Source organism: Lutra lutra, chromosome 1, assembly GCF_902655055.1.
Source record: "Lutra lutra chromosome 1, mLutLut1.2, whole genome shotgun sequence".
Taxonomy (NCBI): Eukaryota; Metazoa; Chordata; class Mammalia; order Carnivora; family Mustelidae; genus Lutra; species Lutra lutra.
Window position 1 is genome coordinate 96,163,711 of NC_062278.1, and position 18,187 is coordinate 96,181,897.

An 18,187-nucleotide genomic window follows, 5' to 3' on the forward strand; every position below is an offset into this window, starting at 1 on the left:
AAGTTTGTATTTCTCCATGTCAAATGTTTTACATTTAAAGGTGAATATAATGTGATGGGTTGGGTTCCCCATAGTGACTTTGTGAAAAGTCTCGAAGTGGAGTGTGAAGCTGACCCACTGTGAGTGATTAACGATGGGCCAACTCTCCCAATGTGTAGGAGAATTTGGGGTGTCTGCTGAGTCAGCATAAGGCCTGCAGGCCACAAAAGTTGCTAAGAGTTTACAAGAAATTCTTAGAAGTTTTAATGTCTTTTTAAATATGCAAATAATATATTTTGAGGGTTCACATGAATCAAACCAAATAATGCCATTTCAAGAGAATATTGATTGTTTAACACAGATATGATTCAAATCAGTATAGAGGAAAATGAAGGTTTCACAGGTACCTGGTGGTCTCTTAAAATGCAAACACTAATGCAAATGTTGAAACGGATTTACCTTATCATTTCTTTCACATAGAAACTTTAACCTTTGAGCTCGCTTATGCATAAATACTCCATCCAAATGTCCTGTTTCCACTGACCGGATCTCAATAGCTTTCTCGCCCCAGCCCATTATCTGATTGGAATGAATGTAGGCTGTCAAAAGGAATTTCCAAAACTGCATTAAAAACATTAGATGGGCAATAACTCACAGCATCTGTTCACATCTTAACCACAAAAATGACAAACAACTTGAGATAAACAGACAAAGCAAGTCTTACAAGTGTTATTCACAGACTTTTGTTTTTTTGTTTTGTTTTTGCTTTTTTTTTTTTGTGGAATCAAATGGTTGTTTCACATTTCTTGACTTTCGTTTCATTTGGGGGGTGTAACTGCTGAAGGAGATAAGGAATGGTTAACCTACCCACGGACGTGGGCATTTCTCCCCATTGGAGCACCACATCCTTAGTTATCCGGCCATAGGTGTTTACATACACCCCCTCATCCTCATAGCAAACAAGCATTTCCATTCCATCTGTTTTAGGCAAGATGACAATGGCATGAGGAGTGATATTGCCCTGAATCTAGGAGACAAAGAAAGGCCAGGCATTATTCCTTTTAAAAAATACAATAGCGTCTTGGCTATGCATCTCTAAGATGGCAAAAAAGACGATCCCCTCCCCCCACCCCCGGCCACCATTTTCATTCTAGAGACTGACATTTTGCTTTGCTTTGCTGACTTTAACCACTGACCTGTCACATACCCTGGTATACAAATACAGACTTAGGCACTAAGTCGAGAATCAATGACCTGTTCCTACAAAAAAAAAACTGCAAGTAGGGAACACCTACTACGTGCCGAGCCCTGGGCTCTTTACATACAACATCTCTGGTTCTTAGAAGGGTTCCCCGTGGTGAACACCCTCTACAGACGAGGCGAGGCGTGTGCACGTCAGAGGGGCAAAGTAGATTGAGCAGAGCTGCCTCGGTCTTTGGTGGTAGAACTGGGATTTGAGCCCGTGTCTCATGGACAATAAAAAATCTACTTCCATCTACTTCTAAAAAAAGATGAGGGGAATGCAAACCAGCTGAATTTGATGGAAATAGCTGACACAAGGTCAAAGGGTGGGACCCAAACGGACGCCAGCAAATAGGCTCTGAGCGTCCAACATGGACTATTTTTCTGGGTGCCCAAATGACAGAATAAGTCCAATTAATGGCTTGTTGAGAAAACATTTAAAATGACCGGTCATTTAAAAAAAGTCATGCTACTGGAATCAGTGTAGATGGACTTGCTGTAGGAGGAGATGCAGTGCTGCTGGGGTCCCTGGGCTAAGGCTGTCATGGCAGCCCGCTATGTACCTGGCGGGGAGAGGAGAGGACCGAGGGTGATCACAGTGATGCCCTAGTCACCTCACCAAGCACGGGAGCTGTGTGTCCTGTGTACACAGGCACACACGTGTGAAAAGCTAGGATGCAGCACGGAACACTGCGCATGTGTGAAAGAGACTGTGTTTTTGTGTGTATGCGTGTGCATATGTGTGTGTGGTGTACTGAAACTACTTTTTTCAATCATCACACTTTTTTGCAGTAAAGCTTATAAACTCTCAAAATACCAATCAGCAACAGATCAGGCCTCAGACTCTCCTGACGGTGTCTACTGTATGTTGGCCTTGGGATCAGGTGCAGGAAAGATGACTTACACTGCACCCATCCTAAGAAGTGACACCACGGGCCATATTTCTCTTTGATAGTCAGGTTTTAGGCAGTGTTCCAGTGTTGTAATGTTCATACAACAATTTGCAGGGGTTTGTGCTATGTATCTAGAGGTATTACTTCATTTAATGTTGATGATAAGCCTCTGGAATAGGTCCTTTTATTCCCATTTTACGGATCGGAAAGCTGAGGACTGGTGAGACTCTCTAATGTGCCCATTGTTGCAAAGTGAATACATGCTAGCGCCAGGATAGCCTCCAGTGTCTGATTCTACTACACAACACCCCCTCAAGTTGAAGAGATCAATAAAGACAGCAAAAGGGGACCACTGACTTCCCGAGTCACATGAACCCGCCTCCCTTCAAAAGCTGAAAATAGGACGTCATCTATGTACTCTTGCTTAAAAAACACAATTTATGCCCCTGAAGGAAAAATGTCATATGTATTTTAATCCAAAGTCCAATAAGACAACATGTCTAGTAAATGGTGAAGAATCGCTGTTACCTGTTACTCAGTTTCAAGCATTCATAAAGATCAGTTATACCCATGTTTTATGTATCGAAAGCACTGTCTATTTAGTGAAGGCTTTTAGCCTTTTTAGTCCATCTGCTGCACCAATTAGTAAAAATTAGCTTGACTTCCACTAAAAATATGCAAAAACAAATCCCTTTTCTACATGCACATTGTTGTAGAACTCGAGAACTTACATGAGATGGTATGTAGATATCATAAGAATTTCCTGAATCAACATCAATTACATGAAAACCAGTGTGTGAACCAAAAATAACCTTCAATCTTTGGCCTTCTTCTACTGTGAGATCAACAAGCAGTGGCTTGTGCTGGAGATCTGAAAAAGACTTTAAAAAGCACCCCATGAGTGTCTACATCGTTCAAAGAGGTTATCTTAATCATTGTTTCTTTTAGCCACAGCCTGGTGGAAGTTAATGTCTGGCTTTCTTACATTGAAAAGCCAGCAGATTTCTCTTACAGCTTTAGATCTATTTGTATTCTGGCTCTAGGAGGAAGAAAAGGTCTAGCACCCATCTGTGGCCCCTTCTCCACTCCTTGTCCTCTAGGGCAGAGAAGTGGTTTAGAGTTGTCAATTTCAACAGTATTGTTATCCTTGAAGAACTTGGCATCTGGGTGCCGCTGTTCTTTCCTGTTTATTTCTGGCCTTTTCCTTCTGGAGAAGGCCCAGCCATCTCTTTGGCCCCTTTCTTTCCCATGGAACACCAGGCCCTCACATGGCCGTGACCCTTACAGAGACAGCGTGGGGTGGGCAGCTGGACCAGCTTTGTGCTGAGTCTGTTCAGAATTAATGGGCACACTCTGGTTCTGATTTTCCTTCAGTGAGTGAGTGAGTGGGCATCAGATTGGTACCTCTTTTTTTTTTTTTTAAAGATTTTATTTATTTATTTGTCAGAGAGAGAGAGGGAGAGAGAGCAAGCACAGGCAGACAGAATGGTAGGCAGAGGCAGAGGGAGAAGCAGGCTCCCTGATGAGCAAGGAACCCGATGTGGGACTCGATCCCAGGACGCTGGGATCATGACCCGAGCCGAAGGCAGCTGCTTAACCAACTGAGCCACCCAGGCGTCCCAGATTGGTACCTCTTAAACATACCATTGTCAATAGAGAAGGGAGGGGAAGGCTGGAACATCACAAGACTCATGGCTTACGTTGGCTAGTTCAGCTTAAGTAGGAAGGAAAAAAGAGAGCTCTAGACACATTTATTAAGGTTCCATGTGTTTTAATCCAGAGCCCAAGCCCCAAGTAGCTGTCAAGCATTCCTCTGTTTTCTTTTGCCATTATTTAAGCACAGTCTATTTTTACTGGGCCTTGATGTCTGGGAGAGAAGAAACCACAAGTGACTCAGCTATAATGCCACTGCCACCCAATGGAGCCTTTTCTTCAGCTTTTGCTAGTGGAGTCTCACAGTAGGGGAGGCTCCCATCCCTCCTGTTCCAGTCCTGGCTTTTGCACTGTCCTCCTGCCAGGCTCGGTGTGGTAAACAGAAGACAGCTTTTGCACCCTCTCATGCACCAAGGCTGGCAGTAACTTCCAAACCGGAATCCGAACCGGACCTTGAGTGAACAACTTTCGTGGACCTAAATTTGGGCACAACGGCAGCACCAATTTAACATTTAGGTGTTAGTGTTATTACTACCTAATACAGTCTAAAACTTCCTCTCCATCAAAGTGGGGAATGGAGGAAGCCCACTTCCACCGATGGATCTATCTTCCTGAGCACATCACAAACGAGCCCCTTGCACTAAGGGAACAAGACAGCCTCAAAGAGCGCCTCATAGTGCTCCCAAGGCAGCTTCTGGCCTCACATGGCATAAGCGGCAAGAAAGAATATATCAAGGGTCAAAGGAAGATGAAAGCCACAAGAGTGGGGAGAAAAAGTGAGGGCCAATGTGCTCTGAAGAAAACGAGAGACACGGAACAGATGACACTTGGGCTTTCACTTGGGCTTCGGATAGAGTCTGCAGCTCTGAATATGTCCAAGTGCCTGCACAGACTGGTCCTTGTGACATTTGGGGGTCCACTTTCATGAGCTGGGGTCCACTGCTCTAGCATATCCTCATCCCACTCACGGGTGTCCAATCCAACCATGGCGGGTCCAGACTCAGATAAGGTCAAAAAGGAAAAAGTGGAATGCAGAGAAACTAAGCCATTTCCTTATGGAACTACATTTAGTATTTACTTCAGAGGAGTCCAACAGCACTGGGGATATATGCGCATCATGTGAGTTGTTGGGACTTTACCCCAAAGGCTTATAAGGATGACAAGATTTGGAGACACGGTTCATCCTTGAGATTTAGTGCTGCGGTTGGCCTGCCTTTTTGAGATGACTTATCAGAGATTACCCTAGTTAGGTGCCTTTATAATGACTCTCATTGCCTAATATCAGAATTAATGCTTTGCTCAGTAGCCATCCCATACTAAATGCCCCTAGGAAACGATGATTCGTTGACCTGATATGGAGGAGGGCACCCCCCAATTTTTTCTACATTCACTCATCTCCCACCCCCAGTGTATTTGATGGCATCTATTAGTGCTTAGACTTTGCTTTTGGAATAATAAGCCTAAGAGTTCTGATACTTTTAAAAGGGGTTTATTATATAGAGAGAAATTGGCATTAGTCGATGTGCCAGACAGACCACTTTGTTAACTGGTGCAAACCAAAAAAGAAAAAAAAAAAACCTTTTTTAGGTAATCACATGCCCACTTACCTTAAATGCCATGAACTTATGATACGGCTTAGGAGCCCAGGCATATATTTCCACAGCATTCTTTAAGGCAATCACTAGGAATTTAATCCTTTCATATTTAACTGTAATAGACAAATGATAAATTGAGAAGGCATACCAACGCACTCAGGGGTTTGCATATGTAAATACATACGCCGCTCTTGGTGGGGGATTTGCTCATAGAACAGACTGAACTTTCTTTAAAGCACTCTGTCTTCAGAATACTTGGGGCCTTTTGCTTTATACTGAAGGCTCTTTTCTTCATCTGAAGGGTTAGGACTCTCTTTAATCACTAGGTCTAGATGTGACTTATTCATTGTAATAAGAACCTGCACAGTCACCTTCACGTTCCCCTCCCTGGCTTTTATAGTCACCCATGTGCTAGAAGCTGAGAGCTAGTATGGCCAAATGGTAGAAAAATTAGCAAATGGCTAGACATGTAAAGGGGGCCGTTTGCTTGTTATCCAAATATGAATTCCGATGATTAGGGATTTATAAGTGGTTACTGCCTATAGAGAGATCCCCCTCTCCAAACACTGCATGAGGTTGTAGCAATGACTGCTGTGTATGAACCAGAAAGCAGGCCCACAGCAGACAATGAGTCGGCCAACACCTTGACCTTGGTCTTCCCAGCCTCCAGAATTGTGAGAAATTCCTATTGTTCATGGTATTCTGCTCTCGTAACCTGAACAGGCTAAGACAGTACATGTGGCAGTCATCTCCTTCGTAGAATAGTTGAATGAATGGAATACTGGTGTCCAAAAGGAAACTGGACAGCCCATGGCAGTGAACCAAATTCTTGCTCCCTGAGCTCTTTTTCTTTAGTGTGCCCTTGCTGTTTACATATTCTGTCTTTTAATATACTTTCAGCTACTTCCTTGGCTATTGACTTCCATATTTCTAAATAATATGCTTATAATGTTATTTCTTGATTTTTTTTCAGCTGGAGATATCTGTTGACTTGAGAGCATGGGAAGGAGTTAGTCTCTTATAACCGTCTCCTCTCTCTAGTTCTCTCTCACATGCACACACACGTTTCTTCCTCCCCCACACCACTGATACAGTTACAGTTTAAATTTTTGGTTAAATCAAGATCCCACGTTGAAATGATTATTGTTCACAGCTGAGGCATATAGCATGCCACAATTACATTTTCTTTCTCGTTTTTCATCCCCCCCCGCACTTCCTTCTTTTCCACGTATCTGTCTCTAAGCACATGTAGACATCCTGCTAGCACTGTAAATGCCTTCAATGTGGTCAAATGTAGCAGGTAATCTATTCATGACATTTTATTTTCCTTGAGGGCACCCCTTTTAGAATACTCCCTTGTCCCACTCTACCTTGACTGATTTCCTGATTTCTCTCTAGGCCTATGACAGAGTTGCCACCCACATTTCCTTCACCATCATTCTGGGTATTTTCTTCATTTTTTTAATCTGGATTCCTAGATTTATGCCTTTATTTTGATGGAATACATCAGTCAGTAGTTTTCTGAGAACCAGTGTATGGAACATAAATGTTGTGAGCCTCTGCATGTCTGAAAATGTCTTCATACTACATTCAAAGTTGACTGATGGTTTGATGGTGTGATGGCTAATTTTTATGTGTCAACCTGACTGGGCCACAACGTGCCCAGATATTTGGTCAAACATTGTTCTGGGTGTGTCTATGAGGGTTTTTCCAGATCATATTAACATCTGTGTGGGTACACTGAGGAGAGCAGACTGCCCTCTCAGTGTGGATGGGTTTCATCTAGTCGATTACAGACCCGACAGAATAAAACGACAAATTAAGAGGACACCTCCTGCCTGACTGTTGAGCTGGGACACTGGTCTTTTCCAGACTTCAGACTGGGTCTGAGAGCCTAGCTCTTCTGGGTCTCCGGCTTGCCAACTACAGATCTTGGGACTTCATAGCCTCCATAATCGTGTGAGGTAACTTCTGTAATAAACTACTTTATATAGAGAGTACATTTACAAACCCATATATGTATGTATATACCTCTTATACACACACACCCCCAGTGTGTGTGCGCATATGTATGTGTGTATACTATTAGCTCTGTTTCTCTTGAGAACCTGGTTAATACTGATGGGTTATAAAATACTACTTGAAGGCTTTGCTCCATCATATTCTAAGCTTGTAGTATTGCTGCTAAATCTCAAGCCCCCTAATTTATAAACTATTTGTTTATTTATTTAATTATAATATGGAAGCTTTATGGACCTCATTTCCTGGGTACTGAAATGTCATGTTAATATATCTTCCTTTGAGTCTTTTTTTTTTTTTTCATTCACTATAATGGGTATTCACAGTGAATCCTTTTAACTTGGGACTTCGAGTCCTTAGTTCTAGAAATTTTCTTATATTACTTGTTTGATACTTTCTTCTCTTTCTAATTGTTATCTTCTCTTTTTTCTAAACTCATGTTACTTAGATTTTGAAGCACTTGGACTGATCTTTTACCTTCTTGCCTTTTGTCTCCTTTTCCTTTCTTCTGGTCCTACTTTCTAGGAGATGTCTCATCTTTATCTTCTGATACATCTATTACACTTTTTTTTGCTTGCCAATATATTCAAATTTCTGAGATTTTCCCCTTGCTCTCTGACCTCCACTGACCCTGTTCCAAGTGTCCTTCTTAATGGTCCCTAGTCTTCACTTCTGGAAATAGTTTTTCTAATCTCTCTGAAGTTATTAGAGTTTCTTCTTAAATTTTTTCCATTCCTCATTAGCTCTGGCTCCTCTCAAGTCCTTTCTTTCTGTTAAAGTTTCCTTCCTATTGCTGGATGTCCCCGCATCCAGTGCAGGTGGGCTTACCCACTGCTGGGCTTCAGGTTTCAGTGGTCACATAGCAAGCTTCCCATGGCACTGCCAATGTTAGTACCTAGACATCTTTTCTTTCTGGCCATTTTGTTTCTCCAAAGACAAATCTTTCAGTCTCTTGCTTGGGTATATAAGTATGGCTGACAACATTATGGGCGCTAAACGGGAAAAGAAGGGATAGGTGTGTGTGTATGTGTGGGTCCTGGCAATTCCATGTTCCCACAATTCATATTGGCCATGCCAACTTTTCCTCCTCCGTTGCAGTGGGAGAGAAGTCGTGGCTCATCACCCTTCCAATAATCCTTCTGTTTTCAGTTCCACCATATACCTCCATCTCAGAAAACATCTGGGGCCTCAGATCTTGGGCCTTTCTGGGTTCTGTTAAGTGGTTGGATTGAACTTGATAACTTAGACATAGAATTGAGCATTTCCTGGTCATCTAGGTTAGTTACTCATCATCCAACTATTCTTGTTCAATTCTGCTGATGTATCTTGTTGCTGGTTTTTCTTCTTCTGGTCCCTTTGTCCTTGTGGGTTTAGGGCATTTTTATTCCTTCACTGTCATTTTAATGGGTATTTGGGAGGGAGTGGATATAAATGTTTAAACTGGAGCATAGGACTTGAGTCCAAATGCACTCTTAGAACTTCATCAATCCAACTTTTTGGGAACAGTGCAAGTATACTTAAAAGTTTCAACAATATCTCAAACTGGTAACAACTGTATCATCAATACCTAATTGAGAACAAATGGAATGAAACTTAAACTGAGTAATTAGGATTGAGTAAAATATTCCACGTCTTGACACTCACCAACTTTGTAATGTATGCAGCCTTCCAAGTCCCCAACTGTGATCCAGCCTTGTTTCTTTTCCACTTCTGGGTCGTTGTGTAGTATTCTGTTTCTTAACCATGAAAGATAGTAAACTCGTAGTTTGTTCTTCTTTCCTGTTGAAATAATAGAGCTCCAATTTCAAGCCCCTGTGACAGACTTTTCTCTCAGTCCATCCTCATCTGTTTTATTTTATTCATTTATTTTTATGTACAATTGTATAGGTGTGTGAAGGTACAATAACCAGTGTCCCCAGCAATATCAAAGTGTTGTCTATGCCAACAGCTCCAACTGTTTTGGACAAATCACCATTTTATAATTTGTCTTTACCTTCAGGTTTTTTCTTATTTGAGCAAGCTGCTCTTACTCTCTCTTCTAAATGCAAAGGGCACTGTCAAGACCTAATTCTTTAATGGAATAGTTGGTCAGAGTTCCAGAACATTCTAGATCAAATTACATGAAGGAGATGTTGATAGCTGGACATTTTAATATGTTTATGCATCACTGTCTTTCCCCCACCTTCTAACCTAACAGCATATGTTAATGAGGAGCCTCTTATTTGCCTATTACTTTGGAGATGACAGCTGGGATTAGTTTTACTTTATCTGACTAGCAAAAAATAAAATAAAATAAAATAAAATAATAAAATAAAATAAAATAAAATGAAATAATTATAAGGAGGCAAGAGAAACAATTTTGATGAAAGCAACCTGAGCTTGGTGGGGAACTGTGGACACATTAACAATTCTGAGATCACTGCAAGAAATTTTAAACAAAAATAGTAAAGAAAAAGATATGTACTTTGGAAAAACCAAAGTTCCCTTTGGTAAAGTGCTTCTGGAGTTGGAATTCAACGATAAAAGACCATCTTAAAAATGCTGAGGAGTAGGGGCGCCTGGGTGCCTCAGTGGGTTAAAGCCTCTGCCTTTGGCTCAGGTCATGATCCCAGGGTCCTGAGATCGAGCCCCGTATCGGGCTCTCTGCTCAGGGGGGAGCCTGCCTCCCCCTCTCTCTCTGCCTACTTGTGATCTCTGTCAAATAAATAAATAAAATCTTTTAAAAAATGCTGAGGAGTACACAGGAGCAAAATTTAATATCCTCTGTGAGATTATCTGAGTACTAGATAAGAATGTTCCTTGGAGTGGTTCTTCCTTTTCCACGAGGGGCAGCGGAGGGGGGAGGGAGTGGTGGCTCTTCTAAGTGATTAGACATTTAGGCCTGGGGGTTATACTTCCTGAGTACTTATTTTCTCTTTATTTCTCTTAGGCATCAAAAGATGCTTTATATTTAATAGATGTGACATATATGAGAAGAAGAAAATTTATTAAAGCATCGCACACTGGATTTGACAGGATGGTACACTCATAAATTAAGGGAGTCACTGTGCAGTTACTATTCCTTTTTGTAGCCGAAGGCCCATAACTGATCTTAACAGCTAGGATGGACAGAAAGGCCAGTGCTTCCTCCTTTCTGTGCCAACGCAGGTCTGAGGGCAGTTCAGGAATCATTTGCTCCTACTTTCATTCTCATCTTTCCCCACCTATACTTCATGGTAAGAGGAGGTGTTTACTTTTTAAAGAGTGGGAACATGTCACTCACAACGTAATGAAATCTGACTGAATTTTCTGGCATCGTTTCCACTTTTGGTAGGTGCGCGGCAGATGTACGTTATAAATTCTGATTTGGTGGCACAGCAACCAAGCAAGCAATTGACAAGAAAAAAAAGACTACACTGAATTAAGCTCAAATGATAATACAAGAAGAATTTACTCGCCTAACTCTTTTGAGGGAGAATAAAAAGAGATGAAACTCTAAGCATTCAGTGGAAAGACAGAAGAAAGAGGGGACGGTAGCTTCAAGTGAAGGCAATTTTTCAAAGCAGAAGTATGGCTCATGAGCTAAAATTTATTCAAGGTTGAACCCAGTAGCCCTGTGTTTTCCCTTTGTGAAACAATGGCTCAGTAGAGAGCCGTGGTTCTCAAACTTGGCTGCACGTTAGAAACACCTCGGGCACTATGGGAGCTATTGATCCCTGGGCCCTACTCCCAGCAATTCTGACCCACACCTGGGTGCATCCTGGGTTCTTCCTATCCATTCAAGCGGTTCTAATGTGCAGAGGTATGGTGGTTTCATACTGGATGGGACGGGAAGGCGGGGGAAAAAAGGGATATTGTTTGTTAAACTCCTTCAAACATCATCAGAAAGCAAAGAACTTTCAATAAACACAGACTCTTTCCGGTTATGTTGTTAACTTGTCGGTAATAAGGCCTTCACTTCTGTATCCATATTTCTTTAAAGTGCTTTTTTTGGGAACCAGAGAGCTGCAGAGTGTAGTGGTTATGATTCCCACACCCCAATCTCTTTGCAAACTCAGTCACCCAAAGGGCCAGCTTCCGCTTGCTGAGACGCCAATGGAGTATAAGCTAGAACAGTTCTTGAGAGAAAAGAGACCAGAGAAGCTTCTGCTTACAAAATTTTCCACTCCGTGAAGCCTACATTTTGATGTTCTCTACCCGGGAGTAGGTACTGGAGCTCAGGCTTCAAAAGATCCTTGCTAAGTCCTGGGAGAGGTTAAAGGCCTATAAACACAGAGCCTTTGTGGTCTATCTGCCTGATTCAGAGATCGCGAGGTGAGCTCAGAGGTGAGAGGTTTCCCTTCAGAGGTGAGTATCTCCAGAGTCACAAAACAGGGGTGATCTCACTCTGGCTACACTGCTATAATTTATCGTATCACTGTCAGCCAGGGAGGACAGTTTTTCAGAACTGAGGTGATGGCCTTTCCTACCTGTGCGGACCTGGAGGTCTCGGTCTTCCCAGCAACATCCCAGTAACATACCTGATATCGTCACCAGGACATTCAGTCCCTCCAACACGTCCATCTGCTGAAATCGCCTCCGATTGATCAGATTATAGACTTTGCCTTGCCCACTTCGGTCCAAAAGCATCAGGCCATTCTCTGTTCCCACCAGGAGGTTCACACCTGCAAATTGAAGGCGCACCCCAAGACTGACTTTTTATATGCTTCAGCCTTTCTGTATCTGGGGTCCCTGTGAAACCTAAGAAACTGTGTCTTTGTTACTATAAACTAATGGGCAAGTAGGTACTACGGTAGGGAGTGAAAAAGTAGAGGCTTGGCTGCAGTAATTAAATCACTGCCCCTCTGGTAACAAGATTAGTCTTCTTTTATAAAGTGGTAGCGGCGTTCATTACCTCTGGCCGGGTACTGTCTGCTATATAGAATCCTTCTCCCGAGAAGCCTTGGGCACAGCTTCTACACCAGCACAATTAGCCTTTATTCCTTTCCTGTAACACCCATGGCTGTCCTGGCTCTCTCTATAAATCCGACCTCGAGACTTGCCCAAGGTTCATCCCCACCCCTGTTCATGCATGAATTTCTAGCCTACCTACCTTCAACATATGGCAGAGTACCCCATTTCCATACCTCACTGGAAGAAAAGCCTTTCCTCCTCCTCACACCAAAGTTTACATATGTCTCATACGCTCAAGCTTCTGCTGTCAGGGAAATGACAAGCCAATGCCAGTGAAGGTGTTAACTGCCTGAGAGTCGCAGGGCTGTAAGGGACCACTCAGGTATCTAAATCTGGTCCAGCCCATCTCCCATGCACTTATCCCTATTACAAAATTTCTAGCAGGTAAGTGGTTTTGTTGGACAGCTGCCATCCTAAAAATTGCTGCAAATTAACCCCCACCTGCCCTGCAACATGCCTGCACACATGCACACTGAGGGCCACTGTGTCGCGGACTATGTTCATGAGTAGTAACTCTCTATCTTCTCTTGCTTTTGTACATCTAGTTTTTGAGTAACATAAATGTCTGTTCTTTTGTCCATAAATTATTGCATATTAAACATGGCCATCTTGCCTCCTGTCTCTTCTCCAGAGGACAGAGCCTTACTCCTTCCATCAAACTAGGCCTGCTATTTTAGATGGATACAGGTGGGCCACATGCTTCCTTAGTCAGTACATGACATTTGCAGTAACACAGGCCAGGACTTGGATAGAATCTCGCCCCACCTAAACTGAGCTTGAGGTCAGCTAAAACCTAGGCATCATTTCCACAGGAATTGCAGGCTGATGTTTGAACTACAAGGGAAAGTTCATCATCTGTTGTCCTTTTCAAGGTTTATCTTGCCACTACTAGCCTTTATAAATTCACTCAAAGATGCTAGCTGTGAACTGGGGGTGATGCTCTTCCTCCCCTTGCAGGATACAAGAGGATCACAGAGTCTGAGTGCGGGCACATCACACAGTGCTGGGCACATAGTCGGTGTGTGGTAAGTGGCAGCTCGTTCACTTACTGACTTTAGCCCACCATGATTATGTGATGAGGTCATTCTGAATCTGATCTTGTTGTCCTGGGAGTGAGGGTATCAGCTCTTGTTACATGTAAAACTGCTCCTGGATCTCTCCTGAGGCCAAGACAGTCCTGAGTTGGAACTCTGACTGCCGTGATTCAACCACTGCTCTCCGGATGGTAAGCTCCACTGGGTTTTAAGGTTTGAGGGTCGATTTATTAATGAGTGGTAAAAAGCAGCACTTACCCCAGAGAGCTGCACAGAGTATCTCCGAGTTGAATCGTTTCTTGTATTTTCTGATTTCAGGTGTGTCGCTATGAGGTCGAATGTTGGTTGGGTTTACGTTTACCACTGAAATCTTTCGTGCTTCATTGAGTTTGGCCTGTTCTTGCCTAAGAAGTTCGCTAGTAAACAGAGCTTTGAAAAAAAGAATCAGAGAAGTCAGTGGTATCTTAAAAAACCAGTGGTGATATGGAGAAGGCACGTTAAAACGCTATAATTTCTCCTTGTTTAGTGGGCATTATAGAAAAGGCAGGGCAACTCTGCAACTATGCACATTTTATACATTTTTTTTTTTTTTAGTAGAATACAGTGTAAGTCGTTCACAGAAGCAGTATTTTATCCATTAGTAAAACAGACTTATGGATACGACTTGGGTAGTTTAGAAAATAGATATTCATCTCACAAAACTGAACACACCATTTACTATAGCATACATAGGAAGATTTATTTTTTAAAATCCTGTCTCATTGACTGACAAACTGGCCTAAGCTTCCCCTGATGATTAGTGAGTTGCATAAGTCCAGAAAGCAGGACTCTGCCCAAAAGCAGCCAGTCCCGGGCAATAGGAAGCACACACCTAGAACCCAACACAACTCGACACGCACTTATTAAGTGTCTACTGCGTGCACAGCATTGTACCCAGAAAATGTTTTTGAGAAGTATGTGGTAAGTTTGGAGGTCTCTGAGGAACAGCTTTTCCCAGGGCCCCTGGATACCTCTGGGTTCCTACCAGAAGCAAAATAGAAGAGATGGGAAAAAAAAAATGGAGAGAAAGAAATAGTTTCAGAAATCCTAAGAAAAATAATAATAATAATAATAATAATAATAACAACAACAAAACAAAACAAAACAAAACCCTACTTCCCTTTAAGGCAAAACCTAAGCAGAAAATGGCTTAACTATAGGACCAATAATTCATTTCTTTATCAGATCTTATCAGAAAGGAAACCTAAGCTGTTTCTAAAACATCTAGGCCTTCTAGCTTACCCGCAGCTGATGATTCTTCGTCCTCTTCCTCTTCATCAGTGGGAGACGTCTGGTACACTCTGGGGTCCACAAAGGGGGTGAAGGAGGCCTTAGTGCTGCTCCCCATGCCGTACTAACCAATATGCAAGAGGATTAAGAAAAGCAGGTAAATAAACACTATAGGAATGAACGATGCCAGGAATATTTTACTTGGGTTTTAAAATGATAACCGCTTCTTCCATCTGTTTAGCTGTTCACACTCTAAACCCCGAGTCCAAGTGTGTGCCTCTCTCTCCAGCTTCTCCTGGTCTCGGCTGGTTACTCACCATGTGCCTTTGTGAGGGCCCCATTAATCGTCAGACCATAAGAGCTTCAGTGAGCAAATTACATTTGGGGCCATAAGGTAAAGATGACCACGGTGACAGAGCTCATCTCTCCTCTGAAGTAAAAACAACCTCATTTTGACCACATGATCTGAAGGAAAGTGGACCCCACCGGCAACCAACTAAGGAAGCATGTCCACGCGACAGCATTTTGTCCCGAACATACAGTCCAGCTCCTCTTGGAACTTTCACATACGTTCTCTCCTTCGATCTTTCGAAGAGGTCTGTGAAGGAGGTGGGGCAAGTACTAATACTCCCACTCAGAACTGGAGCGGCAGCAGAATCTGAACCAGAGTCCAATCCCTTGGGGCTCTTTCTGGTCCCCGAGAGGTGTTGAGGCAGAGAACACCTGTCCACACCACGTGAAGTCACGAGAGGAGATGCTGCACCCTGCAACGTACCTCTGTGCTCTTTCCCTTGGGGCAGACAAAGCTCGTCTGCTCAAGAGCTTTAGAATCCAAAGGGTGTATCATAAAAAGTGTGTGGACAGTATCAAAAACACCACTGCGCGAGCTTCGTCATTAGCTTCAGGGCGTCCGTGTGACTCAAGGGACTATTCGTGCGGCAATGACCAAGCACCACGGACTCCTCCACCGCTCAAGCCTGGATAACCACCCCTATGAGCACTGCCTAGCTGACTGGATTTATTCACGCTACTTCCGGGGACTATTCCTATATGGGAAAGATAGTTTCTCAGTTCTCCCTTTTTCATGCAATTTGGAGTTCAGGAAGAGGAATGCTCAGAGAACCTATCTATTGATTTTTTATCTTTCATTTAACAAATAATTTCAACCTCATTTTAGGTCCAACTTAGTCTGACTCAATTGATGTAAACATGAACCTCAACTTGGCCTTGGGATCTCTACAGGCTGAAGTTTCTACCACTGGCCTGGGGATAGGAAATCCCAGTTCTACAGAGATCTGTCACAAACCAGCTGTGGCCTTGGGCAAGTCACTTAACCTCTCTGAGCTTCAATATTCTCATCTGTAAAAATAGGTTTGGGGCCAGATGATATCTGATAACAGTTACTGCTGTGCTTCTGTGATTTTCCCCTATTAAAGTATTTGTAGAAGTAGTTATGTAATAGAAACCAACTGAACACATTTCAGGGAGCTTAGCGAGGCCTCATTCCTGAAACCGGCTCCCCACCTCCCATCCCTGCCCTCCCCCGACCCAGTGAGAACAGAGCTGTTGAGGCTGTTGCCCAGCACCTACTTCAGTCCCAGATTCCATCTCTTGGGAATGGGTGGAGACGCGCCCCAGGCCCTCAGTTGGTGTCCCGGCTGGGGAGTGGCTCTGCTGCACCAGGTCTGGGAGATTGATGTGGCCAGGGAAGCCATTGCTGTCACTGTGGCCAGATCGCTTCTTCTCTCCAGACGTCTGAGGGGGCACAACACATGGGGAGCATTAGACAGGGATTAGAGAAGGAAGGCAAAGACCACAGAGCAATGTCACCCTCCACACAACACAGGCACAATGGTCTTCAAATGGACCCTCGGGGGTCTGTGGGAAGATAACATTCACATTTCTGTTTTACTAAGAAAATAAAGAAGTTAAACTTCGCTACTGTTTAGTATATGGACTGACCATGGGGCCTTTTGCTTCTGCGTGAGGGGCCTTCAGGGCCACATAGGAAGTGGGGGTTCCCTGGGAAAGACAGGAATGCCGGATGCAGGTGGAGGGGCAGAGCACCCGAGGTCCGCATCCACACTGTCTCTTTCTGCCATATTTATGTGTGTGCCTGTGAGCACACCAGTTACCTGGGCTTGCAGATTATATTACCAGATCACAAGACACAAATCCACAAGACACACACATGACCTAAAATATTGCTGAAATGAAAAGGTTGGGCGAGATAATGCTAAGAATCCACTCATGTACCATGTACCCCAAGAAAATGCAGAGATGATATCAACCAGACCCGCAGGGCTATTTATCAATAATGAGGTCAACACAATGATGAATAAATCAGATCTGACAGGAGTTACCAAAAAATGTACTGAAATAATCTACAGAGTATATGAAACTATGGGTTTATGTCCGGTATTAATTTTGAATTTCTCATAAGCGATTATAGTGCTGTGTAGTAAAAAATGGAAGTAATCATGACTAGCAAAGCATTTGAAATATTGTTTATAGCATTCCTTTTTAATGTCCTTTAAGGTGTTTTTAAAAAACATATAATATGCGTAGTAGAAAACATGCATGATTTATAAATAAATACAATGTAATTATGGGGCCCCTGGTGGCTCAGTCGGTTAGGAGTCTGACTCTTGATTTCGGTTCAGGGTTGTGAGATTGAGCCCCACATCGTGCTTAAGATTCTCTCTCTCTCTCCCTCTGCCTCTTCCCCCATTTCCCCAACTCCTATGTGTGGGTTCTCTCCCTCTTAAAAAAAAAAAATACATTGTAATTATGTGGCATGCTCTAAAATTTTTACTGTTAGCATAACTGTTAGCAAGTTAGGAAATCTTTGCTCTTGAGAGTAAAGCCTCCTCTCAAAAACCCCAGGGAAGAGAGATACAGGATTAAAAGACAACTCTGCTTCCTAAAAGCCAGTGCCCACACTGTAGGCCTGGCTAGTACTGTGCTTCCTGACTTAACATTTAGGCGACCAGCTCCCTGAGGTTTCTTAGAGCAGACGTGACTACGTAAGGAGTCCCTTCTTTGCCTTTGCTTTCATTCATTCATTCACCTAACATTTCTGAGTGCCTACGGAGTGTGACGTGTTTTGCTGAACATGGTGGAAAGAGCCAGGAGCAGGGCAGGCAGAAGCACTCCCCCGATGGCTGGCATGGGCTCACTGGCCTGACTTCCCCCTTCCAGATCCTGTCCTGGTCTTGCAAGGACCACTCGGTACCTGCTTCTGGCTAAAAGTGAAAGGAGGCACTTTTTTTGAGGTGGGGGCGGGGGGAGGGGGATGTAGATGATGAAACAGATTCCCAAGTTCCTGAAAGGATGCATGTAATGGGTGTTGCCAGGGAGTTTGAGAAATATCTAGAAAGCAGGGGCATGCTCTGTTTCTTGGCAGCACACTCCTGGCCTGTAGGCTGCCCCGGCGAGGGGTAGTTCCTGGATTCCTTCTGCCCCGGGGCTCATCCAGGTACTAGTGCCTGTTCTCAGCACTGAACGCTTTTTCTTCTAAATGACATTTATGGGGTTCAGTCCTGATTCATCTCAACGTCTCCAATTTTAT

The 18,187-nt window shown here is 43.2% G+C and overlaps 1 protein-coding gene across 12 annotated transcripts in view; it reads right to left on the minus strand.

Annotated features, from left to right (window-relative positions):
- Window positions 1-18,187, minus strand: part of TNIK (TRAF2 and NCK interacting kinase) — a 385,411-nt gene that overhangs the window by 4,524 nt on the left and 362,700 nt on the right. For 6 of the 12 annotated variants that reach the window (XM_047730493.1, XM_047730479.1, XM_047730436.1 and 3 more), the window contains 10 exons: window positions 16,207-16,371; window positions 14,629-14,740; window positions 14,281-14,367; window positions 13,606-13,776; window positions 11,881-12,024; window positions 9,026-9,160; window positions 5,375-5,475; window positions 2,846-2,995; window positions 847-1,006; window positions 439-578 (listed from right to left, as the gene is read on the minus strand). In XM_047730493.1, the coding sequence (XP_047586449.1) occupies window positions 439-578; window positions 847-1,006; window positions 2,846-2,995; window positions 5,375-5,475; window positions 9,026-9,160; window positions 11,881-12,024; window positions 13,606-13,776; window positions 14,281-14,367; window positions 14,629-14,740; window positions 16,207-16,371 (1,365 nt within the window). The remainder of the gene's footprint in view (window positions 1-438; window positions 579-846; window positions 1,007-2,845; window positions 2,996-5,374; window positions 5,476-9,025; window positions 9,161-11,880; window positions 12,025-13,605; window positions 13,777-14,280; window positions 14,368-14,628; window positions 14,741-16,206; window positions 16,372-18,187) is intronic. The other 6 variants (XM_047730473.1, XM_047730463.1, XM_047730517.1 and 3 more) reach the window with 1 other exon arrangement.